The sequence below is a fragment of the Anabrus simplex genome, chromosome 2 (assembly GCF_040414725.1).
Source record: "Anabrus simplex isolate iqAnaSimp1 chromosome 2, ASM4041472v1, whole genome shotgun sequence".
Taxonomy (NCBI): Eukaryota; Metazoa; Arthropoda; class Insecta; order Orthoptera; family Tettigoniidae; genus Anabrus; species Anabrus simplex.
This window is the reverse complement of record NC_090266.1, coordinates 257,624,312-257,645,811: the sequence shown is the minus strand read 5'-3', so window position 1 is coordinate 257,645,811 and position 21,500 is coordinate 257,624,312. Positions and strand designations below refer to the sequence as shown.

The 21,500-nt window shown below is 40.0% G+C and overlaps 1 protein-coding gene across 1 annotated transcript in view; it reads right to left on the bottom strand.

The window, feature by feature from the left end:
• LOC136863507 (uncharacterized) overlaps positions 1–21,500 on the bottom strand; it is a 366,127-nt gene that overhangs the window by 125,172 nt on the left and 219,455 nt on the right. The window contains exon 11 of the mRNA XM_068225972.1: positions 8,072–8,249. Coding sequence (XP_068082073.1) covers positions 8,072–8,249 — 178 coding nt within the window. The remainder of the gene's footprint in view (positions 1–8,071; positions 8,250–21,500) is intronic.

Sequence of the window (21,500 nt, the reverse complement as noted above, 5' to 3'; positions counted from 1 at the left end):
CCAACATCTAAACTTCTAAGTTACTTTAAAATCATTGTGGATGATGACCGCAAGGAAAATGATTCTACGGTGGCATATGACCCTACTCTAAGTCACTGAGGTTGATGACCCCCTGACCATCCAAGTTTCTAAGCTGAAGGCTAAACACAATTAAGTTACATTGGTTGATGACCAAAGTTTCCACTTTACTATCCCCAGCACATTTACTGCTCCATCAATCAAAGTCAAATAATGCAACAACAACAACAACAATGCTCACAATACTTTGTGGCAGTAAAATCCATTACCTTCGGATATGTCCATTTAATCGTTACGTTACCATTTACATATACCCCAGAAAATAAACTACGATTTACAGAATGCATCTTCAAGTTATTTGCTTGATTTTAAAGTTATTTCAAAATATGGTTTTCACTGAATTAAATAATTAAATAAACTTAAATGATTTAATGAAATCTTAAAAGACAACAAATTCTATTTTCACGGACGAATGGTTTCTTCACAAGTTCCTACACAATGTGACGTAATTTGTTTGAATCATGTTTGATGTTTATCTGTTGATTCCAGTAGCTGGAAAAGAACTATTACATCATTCATGTCCAGTTTTATATCTTGTTTCATGACCTCACACTTTAAATCTAATCTAACCCTAGCCATTGTTGAAACTTGGATGTTGTTGTTTTAGTCATCAGTCCATAGACTGGTTTGACGCAGCTCTCCATGCCACCCTATCCTGTGCTAACGTTTTCATTTCTACGTAACTATTGCATCCTACATCTCCTCTAATCTGCTGGTCATATTCATACCTTGGTCTACCCCTACCGTTCTTACCACCTACACTTCCTTCAAAAACCAACTGAACAAGTCCTGGGTGTCTTAAGATGTGTCCTATCATTCTACCTCTTCTTCTCGTCAAATTTAGCCAAATCGATCTCCTCTCACCAATTCGATTCAGTATCTCTTCATTCGTGATTCGATCTATCCATCTCACCTTCAGCATTCTTCTGTAACACCACATTTCAAAAGCTTCTATTCTCTTTCTTTCTGAGCTAGTTATCGTCCATGTTTCACTTCCATACAATGCCACGCTCCACAAGAAAGTCTTCAAAAACATCTTTCTAATTCCGATATCAATGTTTGAAGTAAGCAAATTTCTTTTCTTAAGAAAGCTCCTCCTTGCTTGTGCTAGTCTGCATTTTATGTCCTCCTTACTTCTGCCATCGTTAGTTATTTTACTACCCAAGTAACAATATTCATCTACTTCCTTTACGACTTCATTTCCTAATCTAATATTTCCTACATCACCTGCCTTCGTTCGACTGCACTCCATTACTTTTGTTTTGGACTTATTTATTTTCATCTTGTACTCCTTACCCAAGACTTCATCCATACCATTCAGCAACTTCTCGAGATCTTCTGCAGTCTCAGATAAAATAACAATATCATCAGCAAATCTCAAGGTTTTGATTTCCTCTCCTTGGACTGTGATTCCCTTTCCAAATTTCTCTTTGATTTCCTTTACTGCCTGTTCTATGTAAACATTGAAAAGGAGAGGGGACAAATTGCAGCCTTGCCTCACTCCTTTCTGGATTGCTGCTTCTTTTTCAAAGCCCTCGATTCTTATCACTGCAGACTGATTTTTATACAGATTGTAGATAATTCTCCGTTCTTGGTATCTGATCCCTATCATCTTCAGAATCGTAAAAAGCTTGTTCCTATCAACATTATCGAATGCCTTTTCTAAATCTACGAATGCCATGTACGTGGGCTTGTCCTTCTTGATTCGATCCTCTAAGATCAGACGTAAAGTCAGGATTGCTTCACGTGTTCACACTTGGATAACCCTAATAATTACGTACAAACCAAAAGCAACTCGCCGTATAATTACGATGTCATATCTCGTTATAACATTTTATGAAGTTTGCGTACCCCTCACAGACAAAACAATCATCACTACCACCGCTCTATATTTTGGACAACCCTGAATTTGGCTAACCTTGCTCATTATACTCTAAGTTTGTGGTCTCTAATGTACATTATGTTCTTAATTAAACACATTCGCAGTATCCAACTACTCAAACATTATTCCCGGATGGAAATTTCTACTAGATTTCGTCATTATTTATCTCCGTCGCCACGAATGCAATCTCAATCCTACACCTAAACCACTACACGTTCCGTTATATAAACTGTTCCCTCTCGATCAGCTGCCGGTCTTGATACGAACGACCCTTCCCTGTCTGTCAGTCTCGATATGAAACATTTGTTCATCATGCCTGACCGACCTCAAAGAATGAAACATTTAACTTCGCAAAAGACTAATTACAAAATACGATATATTCTGACCAACCAAATATGCACATTGATTTACTTTTAAAAGTCTGACAATAATTGTACACATCGCAAGATAATACCGGCGTGGATTCTCGTATTCTGATTTCCATTCCCAACATTATAAAATCTTCGTCGGGCTTCCACAAGTCCCAGCTTCACTGACAGGTCTCCAACACCTGATTCACAAATCTCATCTCGACTCACACTTTTAAATCTAACCTCTGTTTCCCAAACTCACGACCATCACTGGCAAAGGAACTGGAATAAAAATCCTTACTAGAATCCACGACGTCTAATAACGCACAGTGCTTTATTAATGAATAACTTCGCGTAAAATTATATCGTATTTTTAATAACTGGATTTTCACGAAAATGACTTACAAAATTTCCTGATATTATCGTCACTCAGACACGATTTAAATGGACATAGAATACACTACACTCATGACAAATTCATCGACATGTGTTACTCAACACTACGTACAGCGCTTCCATCCGATTAAAAATGGGTAACCACAGATTCCTTCTGCACCAACTCCATCAAAATTCCTATTGAAAATTTACATCGAATGAACATCTTAATTTGACATCACAAATATAGGCAATAAACACACGGAAATCACGATCTACACTGGACGTGATATCACTTCGAAACACTATTTAATAACTTTTTACAACATCATACGGCACTTGCAAGACTTCAAAAATTTATCCAAGTGAAAAATAAAACAAATGACCCTTTTTCTACGTATTCTGACATTTATAAAAACATCGGGGTGACCAACTGCGTCGTATATACCCCAGAAAATAAACTACAAGTTAGACATCATGAAACAAGATATAGTAGGTGGTAAGATGGTGTCACATACCTTAAGTCATCTTAGGGCTCACCTGTGATCCTGGCATTTTTATTTAGCCATTTTTAAATTTCTGGCTGTACAGATCATTTTTTCTTCCGGTTTCCTGGAAATAAAGCATATAAAAAAGAAAATGCCCTTCACTTGTCGTCCTTGTTGATCGCACACGACGGACTGTAATTATTTCCCGCACACGAATTACTTTCTTTATCAAATACAAATTTATTTGGTACCTTGACCGTCCTTTTTGTACAATTATTTCCACTCAAGAAAAAATATCTCCACATGGAGTCAAGACCCCAGCCACATCAGCTAAAATCTATTGGTTGGACTTAGTCCACTTTGTCGTTCGATTTTACTGAGCAGTTCAATCCTCCGTCTTCAGCCTCGTGATACAAAATGCAGGGGCTTCATCATGGCGTCCCTCCTTATTTATAGAAACTACCCCCTCTCTCCGGGCATTTTTCTTTGCCGCCAAGAAAATTTCCGTAACTTTTCTGACTTAACTGAACTGTAATTACAAGAGTTTTGAAGGTAACCACATACTTGCTACATTGCCTGCGGTAGTGTTCATGAACATTTAAAATTTATACATATTCAATTAGCTGGATAAATGACCTCATTTGATAGGCACTATATTTTTGTCGACTTGGTTTGGGTATTACAAGTTATAAATCTCATTTTTCAACCGTATTGGAGTTCAGAGTAATAAATTATTATATTTATAATATATTTGAAGAACCACCTTTCCAATACACAAAATCCTTATTTACATGAAAAGAATGTCTAAAATACATTGGTAAAATGTATGAATTTAACACTTTAAATAAGATTATTTATGTCTATTAAAACAAAAATTAATCATTCAAATTGTTTAAAATGTAAAACGGAATGGATGGCTTAAATGTTAAAAATACTTTATGGTAATTAGATGTTCTTAAAAATCGTTGTCCAATATAACTATGTTCGATTGCACTAAACTGTTTATGATAAAACCAGTTTTTTATATCTGGGTGAGCTCTTATTATAAACTATGTTGCTGTTTTTTAAAAAATGAACATGATGAGAAACGCCAAAAAATCACACATAATGGTTGAAAAACGAAATCCACTGGTAACAAAACGTCATGTAGATCGGCGTAAATCAGCCCTTATGGGATTCCTTGCGCTGCAATTTCAGCCATTATTTTGTGCAGTAATGTGTTGATTGTTCTCCTAACGGAGAATTACTGTTCAACCTCAAACCTCAATAAACAACCAAGGGACCAGTTCACACACGGGTAAGCGCTTTCCGTTATTATCTCCTTATAGTGCTACATTCCTTAAATTTCCAATAGATGACACTCATATCCCCCCTCTCTTTTTTCTTCTTTTACAGGACACATCCGATTTAATTTCACATACTAGATCAGTAATTCTCCGTTAGGAGAACAATCAACACATTACTGCACAAAATAATGGCTGAAATTACAGTGCAAGGAATCCCATAAGGGCTGATTTACGCCGATCTACACGACGTTTTGTTACCAGTGGATTTCGTTTTTCAACCATTATGTGTGATTTTTGGCGTTTCTCATCATGTTCATTTTTTTAAAAACAGCAACATAGTTTATAATAAGAGCTCACCCAGATATAAAAAACTGGTTTTATCATAAACAGTTTAGTGCAATCGAACGTAGTTATATTGGACAACAATTTTTAAGAACATCTAATTACCATAAACTATTTTTAACATTTAAGCCATCCATTCCGTTTTACATTTTAAACAATTTGAATGATTAATTTTTGTTTTAATAGACATAAATAATCTTATTTAAAGTGTTAAATTCATACATTTTACCAATGTATTTTAGACATTCTTTTGTGATATACACCAGGATCAGGGCCCTGACCTACCAATGTTTTAGGTTTCTATTGCTGATGATGCTCACTAAGATTGAGCGAAACATGTCCAATTTGTGATTTAATGGTTTCATCCTAAACATAAGGATTTTGTGTATTGGAAAGGTGGTTCTTCAAATATATTATAAATATAATAATTTATTATTGGTTTGGGTAAGCGAGACACGCGCGTCCTTCTGAAATAATCCACCGAAATGACTTAGATTCTTCCGCGGTCGACACGTGCGAATGATGTCACGTATCCCAGAGTGTGGGACGGAAAGTAGCCATCCCCTCGCCACGTGTCAACTCCGTGCCATCAAGAAATCGAACTTCTTATTCCAATGGACAATTTAATACATAATATTCTTAGGGCACAAAGGTCATGGGTTCAGTACGAAACTAAGATCAATTTAGACGCTCATATCACTGATACTCAAATATTGCGATATTGTATTAGTGACGCTGCCGAAGAACAAAGAAAATGCTGCTAAAGCTATGAACTCTTGCTTCCGCTTTATTTAAGTATACCATTCATACCAAGCCCTTTTACGAGGCACTCAGCTTATTAAGGCTTAAGCAAATGAGATATTTACACATTACACTCAACTTCCAACTTTTAAAATAAGAAACCCCAAAGTATCTTACCTCAGATGTTACCTACCGCTCCTCCTCTCATTAGCAATGCATTCGATCCAATTCCTCCCTTACTACACTAAAAAAACATACATCCGTTACAACCGTCCATTCCAAGTGCCTAATGCCAGGCTATGGAATACTCTGACATTCAGAGTTACAAATTCCACAACATTAGCCTGTTTTAAAAGATCTTGGCGGGATTTCATCCTTACTGCGTAGCCAGGTTGAATGAATGCATGGCTGAATGTGAGAATGAAACACGTAGTTCTTTATCTTATAAATTCATACTTGTATTAAGATGCACTATGGCATGTAGATCATTAGTTTCCCTCCTGTATGTAGAATTAAATATGTTGTAACTTGTTTGTATTTAAATTATTGCTAGAAACAACATTAATACCCACTGTCACCTTGCAAAAACCCTATTTTGTGAGGCACTTGGGAGTGTGTTCATGGTCAGTGAGGCACTTACAAGTGAGCTCTTGTTCAGTGAGGCACTTGAAAATGAATGAAATGAAATGGCTCGCCCAAAGCTCTGATCCAAACACAGCGAGTACCTCTGGGTTGAGTTACAGTGCCAGTGGCTGGCTGGGTGGCTGGCTCACTCACTCACTCACTCACTCCCTCACTCACTCCCTCCCTCCCTCCCTCACTCCCTCCCTCCCTCCCTCCTTGATGCTACAGCCCCTGTAGGGCCTTGGTCTCCTGGACAATCTCCACCCACTCTTTGTTGCAGTTGACGGAATAGGAGTAGGGAAATGAGCCCAGTTCCTCGATTGCAACCTAACGGGGTTATCAACCAGGGAAGGTCTCCCTGAAATTCTCCACTATGAAAGACTGACTCTGCTGATAATTCCTTCAGAACTCACTGATCTACAACTCGCTCTCAAGTGCCTCACTGAACAAGAGCTCACTGGCTACAGAACTGTTTAGCATGTTGCAGAAAGAATGGAAGAAAATACCTGTATACATCTACCAAAACTTACAGTGGAAAGTCCATCTGCACGGGTAGGAGCTGTCATAACAGAGAAGGGTGAGCCTACATCAAACTGACACCATAGCACCTCCAGTTAAGCTAGTACTTAATAGGTATCTGGCCATTAATGGCGACAGCATGTAGTAATTATTTGCATGTAGCTGATTTATGAGCCTGCGTTTCTTAAAGAATGTGTTCCATTAACTCCACAATGTTGATATGTAAGGCTAGCCTGGTAATGGAAAAGATCACCTTGCTCCAACTAAGAGCACAGTGTCATCCTTTAGAGATAATTTCAATTTTATCTCGGCCACAATGATCATCACAATTATGTCTGATGACCTACAAGGGAGCAAGACTCGGCCATTTTTACTTATGAGATGCTTATAGGACCATCACCAGGTTTAATGGTCTGGGAAACTACTTGTTTCCTATAAAATAGTAGCACACATTGAGCCACTTGGTGACAAATACAAGTACCATTTCACCAATGAGCAATGGTAAACTGAATTCAAACTTCCTGCATTATTAGAACAGTTATGGTCAGTTATGGTGTCTTTAATTATGACAAGAGCAAAGAAAACTTACTTTGGTTTTGAGGAACAGATTTGCACCCAAGAGCAAATGGGGGTGAAGAAGCCTGGGTACCAAGAAGATTCTTAACCTTCCCACCAGACATCCTTCGGGATGAATTGACAAGAAGATCATAATCATAATTTTTGTTATTCTAGAGAACAGCCATAGCCGTGTTGAAACACCGGATCCCATGAGATCTCCGAAGTTAAGCAACATTGGGCATGGTCAAGATTTGGATGGGTTGCCACGCACTGTTGGTGGGGGGTAAGGGAATGGAGGAGCGGAAAGGAACTGGCCACCCTACCGTATGTAAACTACGGCTCAGGCACACTTCTGCGGAGGTTTGGACCTGCCTTTGGGCAGAATATAACCTTACCTTATTCCTGCATCTGATGTACAGTTTTCAAGCTGTCTGTCTCATTTCTTAAGACATAAACTCAAAAGAATATGTGTTCTATTCTTAAATATCACTATCCCTTAGATGATAGAATATAATCCAAGGTCTGCTGCATTCAATGAGATAGATGTGCATGCTTTATCAAGATGGCACTGTAACTGTAATTTACATTTTGGTAAACAACAGTAAGAAACCCTTTCAAAGATGGTTTGCTTTTAAAGAACATTTTCAAAGTAAAAAACTGTAACACACATTGACACGTCAAGTGATACATAGTAATGAGAATGATTGGTAGTCTATGTTTTGGCTGTCCATAGTGTTGCAGAATCACCGTCATATTTTCAAATTGTTTCCAGACATCGAAAACAGCCCTCTGAAATTATCAAACCATGCTTGGGCAAAGAAAACTTACTTTGGTTTGGAGGAGCAGATTTGCAGCCAAGAGCAAATGGGCGTGAAGAAGCCTGAGTACCACGAAGAGTCTTAACCTTCTCACCAGACATCCTTCGGGATGAATTGCCAAACTCATTCCAAACTGAGAGTCTGGGAGAATTTTCGTTACTTGTGTTAGTTGATAAATATTCTTGAGACTGTAAATATAAATGATACTGAGATAATACTCCATGAGGAGCACATAAAGACAAGAATGTATCACTTAACAGAATATTCATTTAAGTTGATTAACTAATAGGCAAATCAATCAATCAGGATGATAAAAGGTCAGTCCGAAGATAGCAATGTTATATCCATACAATTTCATCTTCTAGATGATCTATATTAATCACATACTTTATATAAAGTAGATTTTATCAAGTAATGAGGGTAGATCTTCTCCAATTTGTAGCATAAAGTTAGATAGTTGAATAAAGAAGTAGTCAACCCAAGACATATGACATACTAGATCATGGAACAAACGTAATATTAATGTTATTAACTTTATGTCCCACTAACTACTTTTTCAGTTTTCGGAGATGACAAGGTGCCATAATGAGTCCCACAGGAGTTCTTTCACATGCCGGTAAATCTATCAACACGAGGCTGATGTATTTGAGCACCTTCAAATACCACTGGACTGAGCCAGGATTGAACCTGCCAAGTTGGGTTCAGAAGGCCAGTGCCTCAACCGTATGAGCCACTCAGCCCGGCATGGAATAAAAGAACAACATAGATGTTCAGTAGTGAGAAAATGAAAGATAAGTTAATTTCAAACAGTCAACCTATATTCAGTATATGAAAATCAAACATCACTCATTGAATAATCACTGTATCTCAGAAATTCCTTAATGTAAAAAGTTCCAATTGGACATGATGGTCAGAAACAAAAACTTTTCTGAGATAATTATGTTTTAGTACATGTTGGAAACCAAAGTAACTAATGAAACAAGTTTCAAAATTTTGGGACTGCTACGTCATAAGATATTGGATGTTGCCATATGGCAACGCTAGGCGCTTGCACTACCTATTTCTTAACAATGAGTTTTGGAAGAAGAATTTAGGTCACAAGGAAGATTTTTGTTTTTCATACAGCAACCATATTGAAAAATCTTAGCATTATTTATTGTAAGAATATTTTTATTTTATTCACATCACAGCTAAAGAGAGAGACATACATACAGTGTCTCTCATATAAACTAAGACCAAACCCCCCGGCGTTTGTACTCTGCACTATGGCAGCTGCCTCGTGGCCACCCTACTTTAAGCGTATATACAATTTATATGAAATCTTACCTTATAAAAGATGCTGGAAGTGTCATCCTTCCTGGGTTATACAGACATTGTTTCTAGTAACCACATTCTGGCTGACGCGAGCGAGTTCTCCCACTGTAATGTTTCTGATTTCATTCGTAATGTTTTCTTTCATTTTCTCCCATGTGTGACGATTTGTTCGATGCACTTTTTTCTTTCAGTTTACCCCACAAGTAAAAATCACACACTGTTAGATCTGGAGAATAAGGGAGAAATAGATAAGCACTAATCACTCTGTCTGCAAGCACCTCCAAGATTGAAAAGAGGGAATCTTCTGCTTATGAGCATGGGCTGAATCTTGTTGAAACCACCCTTGTGATTCTTTTCTTCCATTAAGTGATGGAAGACTGGGTGAGTTGGCCATGCAGTTAGGGGTGCACAGCTGTAAGCGTGCATCCGGGAGAAAGTGAGTTCGAGCCCTACTGTCGGTAGGCCCAGGTAAATGCTGGGGCTGTACCTTAGTGAAGGCCATGGATGCTTTCTTCCCATTCCTAGGCCTTTCCTATCCCATCGTCGCCATAAGACCTATCTGTGTCGGCGCGACGTAAAGCACCTAGCAGTTTAGTAGACTTAACGTCGCACCGACACAGATTGGTTTTATGGCGACGATGGGATAGGAAAGGCCTAGGAGTTGGAAGGAAGCGGCCGTGGCCTTAATTAAGGTACAGCCCCAGCATTTGCCTGGTGTGAAAATGGGAAACCACGGCGACGTTAAGTAAATAGCAAAAAATTATATTTTAAAAATAAAAAAAGAAGTGAAAGAAGAACGCCGTCAAACTGTCATCTTGGTAACTCTCTGCATTTACTGCCAGCTCAACAAAAAAAATTTATAAATAAATAAATAGGACCAATTATTCGTCTTGCACAAACAACCCACCAAGCATCAATCTTCCTATCATAATGAGGGACTTCATAAACACCATTAGGATTTTCTGTACACCAATAGCGGGATTTATGACTGTTCACACGGCCGTTAAGATGAAACCAGAACTTTAACATATGAAAATACGGTGTTGCAAGGAAAACTGTCTCACCATATTAACACCGGAGATTCAGACTGGCGACTCATGCTTGCCAGGTCAAACACGCGCAGGCTGCTTGCAAAGTCCAAGAAATATGCGCACACCTCCCACACTGCAGCTTGCATATCAGAGTTAAAGCGCTGCTTTGACGATCTTAGTTTATATGAGAGACCCGGTATGTATCGTTTGTTGCCTGTCAAAATAAAACACTCACAAGGGAACATCCACAATGGTGAAGTCGCCGATCGCGATGAAACTTAGCAAACACATTGAGGTACATGTAAAAACAATGCCAGCATCAATTTAAGCGCCAACATTCATTAGCGCGTTAACTAAGGGGCCTAAAAGTTGCGACATTTCAAGTTCCGCGCGAACAGCGATGAATTCCTCCTGACCAATGCTTAGCCGGAACACTTCTTTGTGCCACACCTCTGCTCCTCCTCCCCTCTGCCCCGCCTGGTTCAGCACCACTCGTTTCCCTCTCCCCGCGCTGCCGCCTGCTTAGCTGTCGAACAGAACCTGTGCTACACTGCGTACGCTATCAGCCTTCCTCATAGCTCTCCCTTGGAATTTCCACATTGTATAGGCAGTTTACATTTTATGAAATATTTATGAAAACGTTTGCGATGAGTCCTTAAGGGCAATGTCACTGAGCATGTCAAAAATTATTTTTCATCTTCAAGCAAAGCACGGAAGTCACGGTGAAGAAGGTCCGCTGAACTTTCGGGAGCTGCAGCTTTATGACGCGATTGAGGGTGAGTGTTAAGCAGTCAACTATTGTCACATAGGTTTTGACGCTCACGGCGAGATGTCACACTGCGGACATAGGTCGTAATAACGTAGATTGAAGCGTGGTCTTTTGCGCTGCATGTGAAATTGTAGGTTTATGATATGTTGATACCGATAACTCTGTCCGAATCGCTGGCTGAACGGTCAGCGTACTGGCCTTCGGTTCAGAGGGTCCCGGGTTCGATTCCCGGCCGGGTCGGGGATTGTAACCTTAATTGGTTGATTCCTACGGCACGGGGGCTGGGTGTATGTGTTGTCTTCATCATCATTTCATCCTCATCACGACGCGCAGGTCGCCCACGGGTGTCAAATAGAAAGACCTGCACTTGGCGAGCCGAACCCGTCCTGGGATATCCCGGCACTAAAAGCCATATGACATTTCATTTCATTACCGATAACACTCTCGTTGTTTTTAAACGAACACTTGTGTTCTCCGTTGTTCCTGTCAATATATATACACATAACAACATGTATTTTAGTTTTTTTTTTTTTTTTTTTTTTTTTTTTTTTTTTTTTTTTTTTTTTTTTTTTCCAGAGCTTATAAGTTGCTGTCTTGAAGGTGACAGTCTCTGTTTGGAGGACGTTACAAGTTTGACGTACAAGTCTGATCAGTCGGAGGAAACCGAAAAGGATATTGAATATAGCGAGCCAGAACCGGAACAAAGCCAAGACAGTCCCAGTTCGGCGGACACCGTAGACTTACAGTATAAAACAAGAGCAGTCAACTTCTGGAGGAGTGGAAAACGGAAAAATCTTAAATTTACCACTGTGCAAAAGCACTTCCGTCGTTTGCATAGTGTGTCACAGCTCTCCGCCTGGAAAAAAGTTGTGGATGAAGGAGGCTCTCTCCGAGACAAATTTGGTCTTATTGCGATGGATTGCAAGAAAAACTTTGATGCGGAGTACCGTACGTCCACCATCCATGATGCCACAATCAAACTTTGGGCAATGCAAAGTGCCCGCTCTCGCGGGCTCCGTGACTTTAAAGCGTCCTCACGCTGGGTGTACGACTTCAAAAAGAAATTTGGGATCACAACCTGAAAAATTACTGTCGTGACAACAACGAGAAAACTTGACAGGGAAAGTGACGTTATGGTGGAAGCCCAAATGTTTGTGGAAAACGTAAAAGAAACTATACAGTTACACAGCCCATCACATGTTTTTAACAGCGACCAAAGCGGCTTTAATTTGGAAATGTACACCGGCAGAACATTAGCGCGCCGAGGAGAAAAGTCGATTAGCAGGGTGGTCCAATCAATTCTCTCTACCACGCACAGCTACACGATTATGCCTACCATGTCAGCAGAAGGTGAGCTACTCTCCCCGTTGCTAATCGTTTTAAAGGAAAGAAATGGCGTTTTGGGTCCCCTTGTTAAGAAACGAATATTTTCACACGAAAATATTCACGTCGTGTGCACCATGTCTGGAAAGATGGGCAAAGCAGAAGTTCAGAGCTGGTATAATGACATCTTAAAACCAAGTTTACCCGATGGACAAAATATTTTATTGTTAGATTCTTTCTCTGGCCACAATGCGCTTGTTCATGGCATGGAAGTTGAAGTTATGAAGATTCCAGCTGGCGCTACAGCCGTTTGTCAGCCATTTGACGTGTATGGGTTTCGGATTTGGAAAACATACACCAGACGAATGTATTCCGGGCTGCGACTTATGAATACCGGCATCGTGCTGCATCACCGTAACACCATCTTAAAGTTGCAATCACTGTTACATTTCCAGCTGACATCTCCTCGATTCACAAACATGTGGAAGTACTCGTGGTACCGCAGTGGGTATCTTGATGATCATCCTGGACAATTCGAACACCCGGTAGTGTATTCCTTTGACAGTGTTGGCTTGGTATGTTCTTTGTGTCCGAATACTGGTTTTGTCAAATGTGCGTGGTGTACAAAGGACTTGTGCGTCACACACTTCTACGAGGAACACCACTATTGTAAAGCATACGTCCCTTGAGAAAAGTGTGGCGCCTGTTGTTAATTGTGTTTTGTTTCAGTCGTCTTTTCACTATTTTGTAATGTGTCGAATAGACCATAAATTGTTTATGCTTACTTTTATTGACGGGGAGTTTGCCCGATGTAATGTATATGGAGTCATTTATTGTGGTGCCTTGTAATTTTTTGTTGTTGTACCAGTTCGTACAATAGCCATGTACACTTTTACGTATGTAACTGCCATTGTACCCAGAAGACTATAGTGTGATACTTTAATATGGCTACTTGTTGAATGCATAGACCTCTGTCAGCTATAGCGCAAAAGTACGAGTAAGTAGGACTACAGCTCTGCCTGTGATTACGGTATATCTACTGCATATATAAATGCACATTTTTATTTCTTTTTAAAGACGTTGCTTATTACGTCAATCATTCCATGTCATACTCATATCAAAGTTGTCTATGCATTTAATTGATTTACGTTCGACAACCATGGCTGCAATTGAAATGTGTTGTGCCTTTCACTGCAAAACATAAATACATCGTTCAATACAAGCACAAATAAAAACATTCTATCTAGATTCCTTATACCAGAGTACGTAATACGGGAAATACCGGCAGTTTCTAACTCGGAGTTTATAATTGCTGTTGTTCGCGATTTTGTTTCGTTATGACACAACTGATAGCGTACACAAAATAGGGGTAGGGGAGTGGACATGAAAAGAAAGTCTGGACCTGTAACCATATTTTGATATCCCGAGGTACAACATCTCATTACATTCATTGAGATCCTCTACCCGGGCACATAATTTCTTTAAATAAAAGGATATTTAACGTTGTTTCAAGGTGGGTGATTTATTTTAATAAATTTCATATGTATGTCCACTCTAAATGACACTACCGACAGCTTCAAGGTGTTTCAGACGTAAATAATAATTTAAGCCTAGGTCGGACGCGGTACCTTATACCCCATTTGTCCACGCCCGATGGTGCTTAACTCGGGGTTGTACCCACAAATTGACAACTCACCGGAATTATCAGGAATGAAAATATAACATTTGCATAAAATATGAGTAAATACGTTTAGGTTATTTATTATCATTGTGTGTGAAATGGAACGTGATTTAAAGGATTTCAATAATTATAGTACGTAAAGAAGCAAAATATAGCGCCGGTCTTGTTCCACAGCCAAGCAGCCAGCAAGCGCGAGGAGAAGGGAGGGGAACGTGCCGGGGAGAACCACTTGGAGGGTAAAAGGCGGTGCAGAGGGTGTGTCTCCAAACGGGAAGTGCGTGTGCCGGCTTAGCATTGGCCAGCAGGTATTCATCGCTGATCGCGCGGAACTTGAAATGTTGCAAATTTAGGCCCCTTAGTTAACGCGCTAATGAATGTTGGCGCCTAAAATTGATGCTGGCATTGTTTTTACATGTACCTCAATGTGTTTTATAAGTTTCATCGCGATCGGCGACTTCACCATTGTGGATGTTCCCTTGTCAGTGGAACAATGGAATAAAATCAAAAATAAGAAAACCAAAGAACTTTAGATGCACTCACACACTATAAAGTAACTACAGTATTCAATCTTTTCTATGGTTGACAAAAGTCTACTCTCAATACTTGTGCATTAGGCACAGGGATAGAGAATGACAGCCATTTACTGTCTTCTATGCAAGGGAATGAAGCAGTCAATACAGAGCCCAACTTCACACTTGGAGCATATTGTTCTGACAACACAAGAACAAGAATGGTTCGCACATCTCCTCTTTCCTTTCTGGTGTGTACTGGACAAGACAATCAGTTCCATTATACCTTACTCCGTCTGAAAAAAAGGCAGTGTGATGACAATCCTACACAAGAAGATGGCTTTACAGAACTTCTAGGCAGCACTTTATACCTTATCAGGTACACGCTGGCTATGGTACTTCCCTTCTAATACCAATATAAACGGTCCGTTATTGGACATTATAAATTTTCCATCTAACTCATTCCTGGTTGTCAGCGTTTCGCCCCCGTGTGCTAAGTTGGGCTCATCAATTGGTACTTGGCACACCCACCAAGACGCATGGCTAGTGCATACCGTGGAGGCCACTGCGCAGGCTACTTGGAGCCACCGGCAGTGCCAATGCACTATGAGAAACCTTCCTCATTACCAAAAATTGATGCCATGATGGCCAAGCAGTTTCTTATACAGCAGCCAGCCATTTTGCACAGCTACATCCAACATCCATATAAACAGGAACCAGTACTATTTCTTGCCTCAAATACTGACCCGATGATAGCCAACATTTTGGCCCATTGTATCAGTTCAGCCCATGCCAGATATGTATTTCAAAATCTACTTAGGTCTTTCAACCATATCTCTTCGTTTCAGATGCTTAGGAAACCTCTTCACTGGAACCACTTCTTAGGTGCCACATAATGTAGACAGCAATGTGATGACGGCATTGTCCACCTACCTTACCTCATATTACCTTAACATATTGATACCGTACAAATTACAAGTATACATGGTTTGTGACTTGTCTTGTTTCCATACTAGCTGAAGGTGACCCATATGGGGTCAGTACATGTCCAAGTCTCACTAGTTTTTATGAGTGTACAAATCATTTAGTTTTAAGTGGTTTTAAACAGAATTATGCCCGCCTCCGTAGCGCAACGTTTAGTGTCATCAGCTGCCGTCCTCGGAGGCCCGACTTCGATTCCCGGTAGCACTAGAAATTTAAGAATGGCAGGAGGGCTGGTATGTAGTTAAAATGGTACATGCAGCTCACCTTCATTGGGGGTGTGCCTGAAAAGAACTGCACTACCTCGGTATGAGGACACGAGTTTACTTTTATCAGAATTATATCAAACACATGGACCAATATAAATACATTCTTCTAATAAGAATTGTATTCAACCCTTTGCCATTCCCGATTTAAGGACAGCTGCCCAGCCGGAATTACCATGTTTTCTAACAGGCATTTAAATCCCAATAGACGCAGCAGCATACAGGTCACCCTTTAAGGGAAACAACATAGAACTCAAATGAATAAAGATATGAATGTAATTTCTTTTGCATTTTATTTCTAAATGATCAATGCAGATATATTTATACTCATCCTAATTTTGAAACCTGCCTTTGCTGGCAGGACCTAGTGTTTACAATGCGCTATGTCTTCTGGTATGGGCTAGAGCAATTTTGTTACTTTCATTGATCTGTCTCTGTCTTATCCTTGGCTTTAACAATATGAAAGTGACTGAGGTATGAGCGATGCTAGTAATGCCATTCCTTGTGCAGCCAGTCCCTGCTATGAATGGTGTGAAAACATTGCTCATAGGGTCGGTTGGTGCATGCATTTCAGTGGGCTTGGCAGACTGGTATATAATAGCAACTTCTGGCTCGGTGAGGAAAGCAACGGGAAACTACCTCACTCCTCATTTCCCTAGTATGCCTATTCAGTGATGCCTACGCCAGCTATGACATCTGACGGCAGAGCTGTTGAGGATCCAACCAGCATTAGGTCTGAAGACTGAACATACATACATAATGCTCAAGCTTCCTAAGCCATTTCAGTGTCATTGCCTGCCTTACTAATGGCCACACGCAAAAGTCTCCTAGCAAGTAACCATCAATTAAAACAACCAAACCCATCAAATTAGAACGCCTACATGCGCCCTAATATCGTCAGCATTATGTTTTGCCAGGTAGTATCAACAGTGCCAGGTTTTTTTTTGTAAATATTTGACATGAAATATTAGTCTTCTCTACTACAAGCTCATAAAATTTCCAACCCAGCAGTAATTAAAAAAAATATTTTTCTGAACTATGGGAAGGTAAATCATTTGAACCAGCATTGTTTTCCCACTTTTCCAGTTCATTAGAACGATATTTGCAATATTACTAGTAACAATTCTCTGTAGTCCCATCTCTCTGTCTTCACACAACATTTGTTCATGTTTTTCAAGATTCTTGGAATCATTATCATTACGACATTCATCACAATATTATTCTGAATCTCTACTAGAAAGTTTACCATCTCCATTAATTTGTAACATACCGTACTCCAATTACGCATTCTTTGTAAACTTGTGACACTTTTCCACGATAAGTAGATGACATGATGAGGATTTGAATATAAATCATCTCTAACCAGAATACAATGTTTATAAACTAGGCCTGCTTCTAAAATACACATGAGAAAGACTGTCAAAAAAGTGCCGAGAGCTTGCTGAGTCATGGGGATGCACCGTGGTTTCACGAGACCCTCCAATATTTCTGTCAACACACTTCTAATGACCGAACGTGTGACGAGTGCTTTGGAGGGCTCAGTACGACAGGCGAGTCATAAAACGCGAGCACTCTGGAGCATTAGGAATGGCATAGGGTTAATAAATTGTCAAGTCAATATGGAACCAAGTATGAAATGCATCACTTGTAATGACAGCTTGTAACTGATGTCCGAAAATTGAATCATTAAAAACCAAGCTCGATCGTTGAAGTGTGGCCAGTATCCAGTAATCGGGACATAGTGGATTCGAACCCCACTGTCGGCAGCCCTGAAGATGGTTTTCCGTGGTTTCCCATTTTCACACCAGGCAAATGCTGGGGCTGTACCTTAATTAAGGCCATGGCCGCTTCGTTCCCATTCCTATGCCTTTCCTATTCCATTGTCACCATAAGACCTATCTCTGTCGGTGCGACGTAAAGCAAATGGCGAAAAAAAATTAATTTAAAATTGAGATTTTAAGGCCAAATAAGTTTCTATTTTGAACCCATATACATAGATTAACCTTATGAAAGCCCAACAAAGTCATTGTTTGCAATGCAAAAAATTCCCCCTGTTAAGGATGTTGGTGATAATCAGCTGATGCAAGAACAGAAAAAATTAGATGACCAAAATGAGCTTCATGCATCTGACAATAGACAGTACCTCAGTCGAAAGCAAGAAATTGCAATTTTTTTTTTTTTTGAAATTTGCTTTATGTTGCACCAACACAGTTAGGTTTTATGGCTACGATGGGATACGAAAGGTCTAGGAGTGGGAAGGAAGCGGCCGTGGCCTTAATTAAGGTACAGCCCAAGCATTTTCCTGACATGAAAAAACAAAACCATCTTAAGGGCTGACGACAGCAGGCTTTGAACCCACTATATCCCAGATGCAAGCGCACAGCTGCATGCCCCTAACCACACAGCCAATTTGCCCGGTAAATTGCTTAAAAACCAGATTAGCCAACCTTGAATATTGGTGTTTAGCACTTAGGTGGCTGAACTGACCCGAAGGAAGTTAAATGGGTGTTAATAGATAATAAATATATTCCTGGTTCTTGGTGCGGGTTACTGTAGTCACGTCCTAGTTTGCGAACCATGGGCAACGGCTAAGTGGCCTAGTAAGTGGCCCTGAGAGTCGGAATACCAGTTGCTATGGAATGGGAGTGGGCATCTCGGACATATTCTGAGTCTTGGCCCTCCTTGTGCTCAGGCAGCTAGGGCTATACAATCCACCGAGGATCCCTAACCCGTGAGACAATAGATCCTCACTTGGACTATAGGTAAGTAGGGTAGCATCCTGCTTCATGAATTTACCGACCTCAGAACATTTTAAGAAAGCCTCGGACCTATGGGAGTAACGGGGTCCCACTCTCATTTGACAGGCGAGGGACTCCTTGGAAACAACTTGGCGAACGAAATGGAATTTGATGGGGAGCTATCAATATTAATAGGGCTTATTGAAGGAAGAAAGTGGAACTGGCTGAGTCGGCAAAGAGGATGTATCTGGATGTACTAGGAGTAAGTGTTATTCAGATAAGGGGAGATGACGAGGAAGAGATAGGAGATTATAAAGTGTATTTGACGGGTGTTAAAAAGGGAAGGGCAGAGTATGGAGTAGGATTGTTTATTGGGAATACTATTGCACGCAACATAGTTTCTGTTAGGCACGTAAATGAGTGAATGATGTGGGTAGATTTAGCATTTGGAGGAATTAGGACGAGAATTGTCTCAGTGTATTCACCATGTGAGGGTGCAGATGAGGATGAAGTTGACAAAATTTATGAAGCATTGAGTGACATCGTAGTCAGGGTCAACAGCAAAGACAGCGTAATGCTAATGGATGATTTCAGTGCGAGACTTGGAAATAGAACTGAAGGATACGAAAAGGTGATTGGTAAATGTGGGGAAGGTATAGAAGATAATGGGAATAGAAGTGTTTGCTGGACTTCTGTGCTAGTTTGGGTTTAGCAGTTACCAATACATTCTTCAAGCATAAAGCTATTCACCGCTACACATGGGAGGCTAGGGGTACCAGATCCATAATAGACTATATCTTAACCGACTTCGAATTCAGGAAATCTGTTAGGAATGTACGAGTTTTCCGGGGATTTTTCGATGATACAGACCACTATCTGATCTGTAGTGAACTAAGTATCTGTAGGCCTAGGATAGAAAAAGAGAAATATTTTTACAAACGAATAAGGGTAGAAAATCTCCAGGACGAGGAACTTAGGCAGAAGTACATGGGTATGATTAGTGAGAAGTTTCTAACAGTGGACAATAAACAGGTTCAGGATATAGAAAGAGAATGGGTGGCATACAGGGATGCTATAGTAGAAACAGCAAGGGAATGTCTAGGAACGACTGTATGTAAAGATGGGAAAAAGCGAACATTTTGGTGGAATGATGAAGTGAGAGCAGCTTGTAAATGTAAAAAGAAGGCTTAATAGAAATGGCTCCAAAAAAGGGCTGATGCAGACAGGGAATTTTATGTAGATGAAAGAAACAGAGCGAAACAAATAGTTGTTGAATCCAAAAAGAAGTCGTGGGAAGATTTTTGTAATAACCTGGAAAGGCTAGGTCAAGCAGCAGAGAAAGCTTTCTGGACAGTAATAAAGAATCTTAGGAAGGGAGGGAAAAAGGAAATGAACAGTGTTGGGTCATTCAGGTGAACTCGTAATAGATCCCAGGGAATCACTGGAGAGGTGGAGGGAATATTTTGAAAAACTTCTCAACGTAAAAGGAAATCTCCCTGTTGGTGTCGTGAACAACCAAGCTCATGGGGAGAAGAAAATGATGATGATGAAATTAGTCTTCAGGAAGTGGAAAGGATTGTAAATAAACTCCATTGTCAAAGCAGCAGGAATAGATGAAATTTGACCTCAAATGGTGAAGTATAGTGGGAAGGCAGGAATGAACTGGCTTCATAGAGTAGTAAGATTAGCATGGAGTGTAGGTAAGGTACCTTCAGAGTCAACAAAATCAGTAATTGCACCTATCTATAACCAAGGGAACAGGAAGGATTGCAACAACTATCGAGGTATCTCATTGATTAATATACGAAGTAAAGTATTCACTGGCATCTTTGAAGGAAGGGTGCGATCAGTGGTTGAGAGGAAGTTGGATAAAAACCAGTTTGGTTTCAGACCACAGAAGGGCTGTCAGGATCAGATTTTCAGTATGCGGCAGATAATTGAAAAATGTTACGAAAGGTATAGACAGTTGTGTTTATGTTTCATAGATCTAGAGAAAGCATATGGCAGGGTACCGAGGGAAAAGATGTTCGCCATACTGGGTGACTATGGAATTAAGGGTAGATGATTACAATCAATCAAAGGCATTTATGTTGACAATTGGGCTGTTGTGAGAATTGATGGTAGAATGAGTTCTTGGTTCAGGGTACTTACAGGGGTTAGACAAGGCTGTAATCTTTCACCTTTGTTGTTCGTAGTTTACATGGATCATCTGCTGAAAGGTATAAAGTGGCAGGGTGGGAATTCAGTTAGGTGGAAATGTAGTAAGCAGTCTGGCCTATGCTGATGACTTGGTCTTAATGGCAGATTGTGCCGAAAGCCTACAGTCTAATATCTTGAACTTGAAAATAGGTGCAATGAGTATGGTATGAAAATTAGCCTCATGAGGACTAAGTTGATGTCAGTAGGTAAGAAATTCACAGAATTGAATGTCAGATTGGTGATACAAAGCTGGAACAGGTAGAATATTTTAAGTATTTAGGTTGTGTGTTCTCCCAGGATGGTAATATACCAAGTGAGATTGAATCAAGTTAGAAGTAACAGACATGAAAGTGGTGAGAATGATTGCTGGTACAAACAGATGGGAACAATGGCAGGAGGGTACTCAGAATGAGGAGATAAGGGCTAAGTTAGGAATGAACTCGATGGATGAAGCTGTACGCATAAACCGGCTTTGGTGGTGGGGTCATGTGAGCCAAATGGAGGAGGATAGGTTACCTAAGAGAATAATGGATACTGGTATGGAGGGTAAGAGAAGTAGAGGAAGACCTAGACGATGATGGTTAGACTCAGTTTCTAACAATTTAAAGATAGGAGCTATGGAACTAAA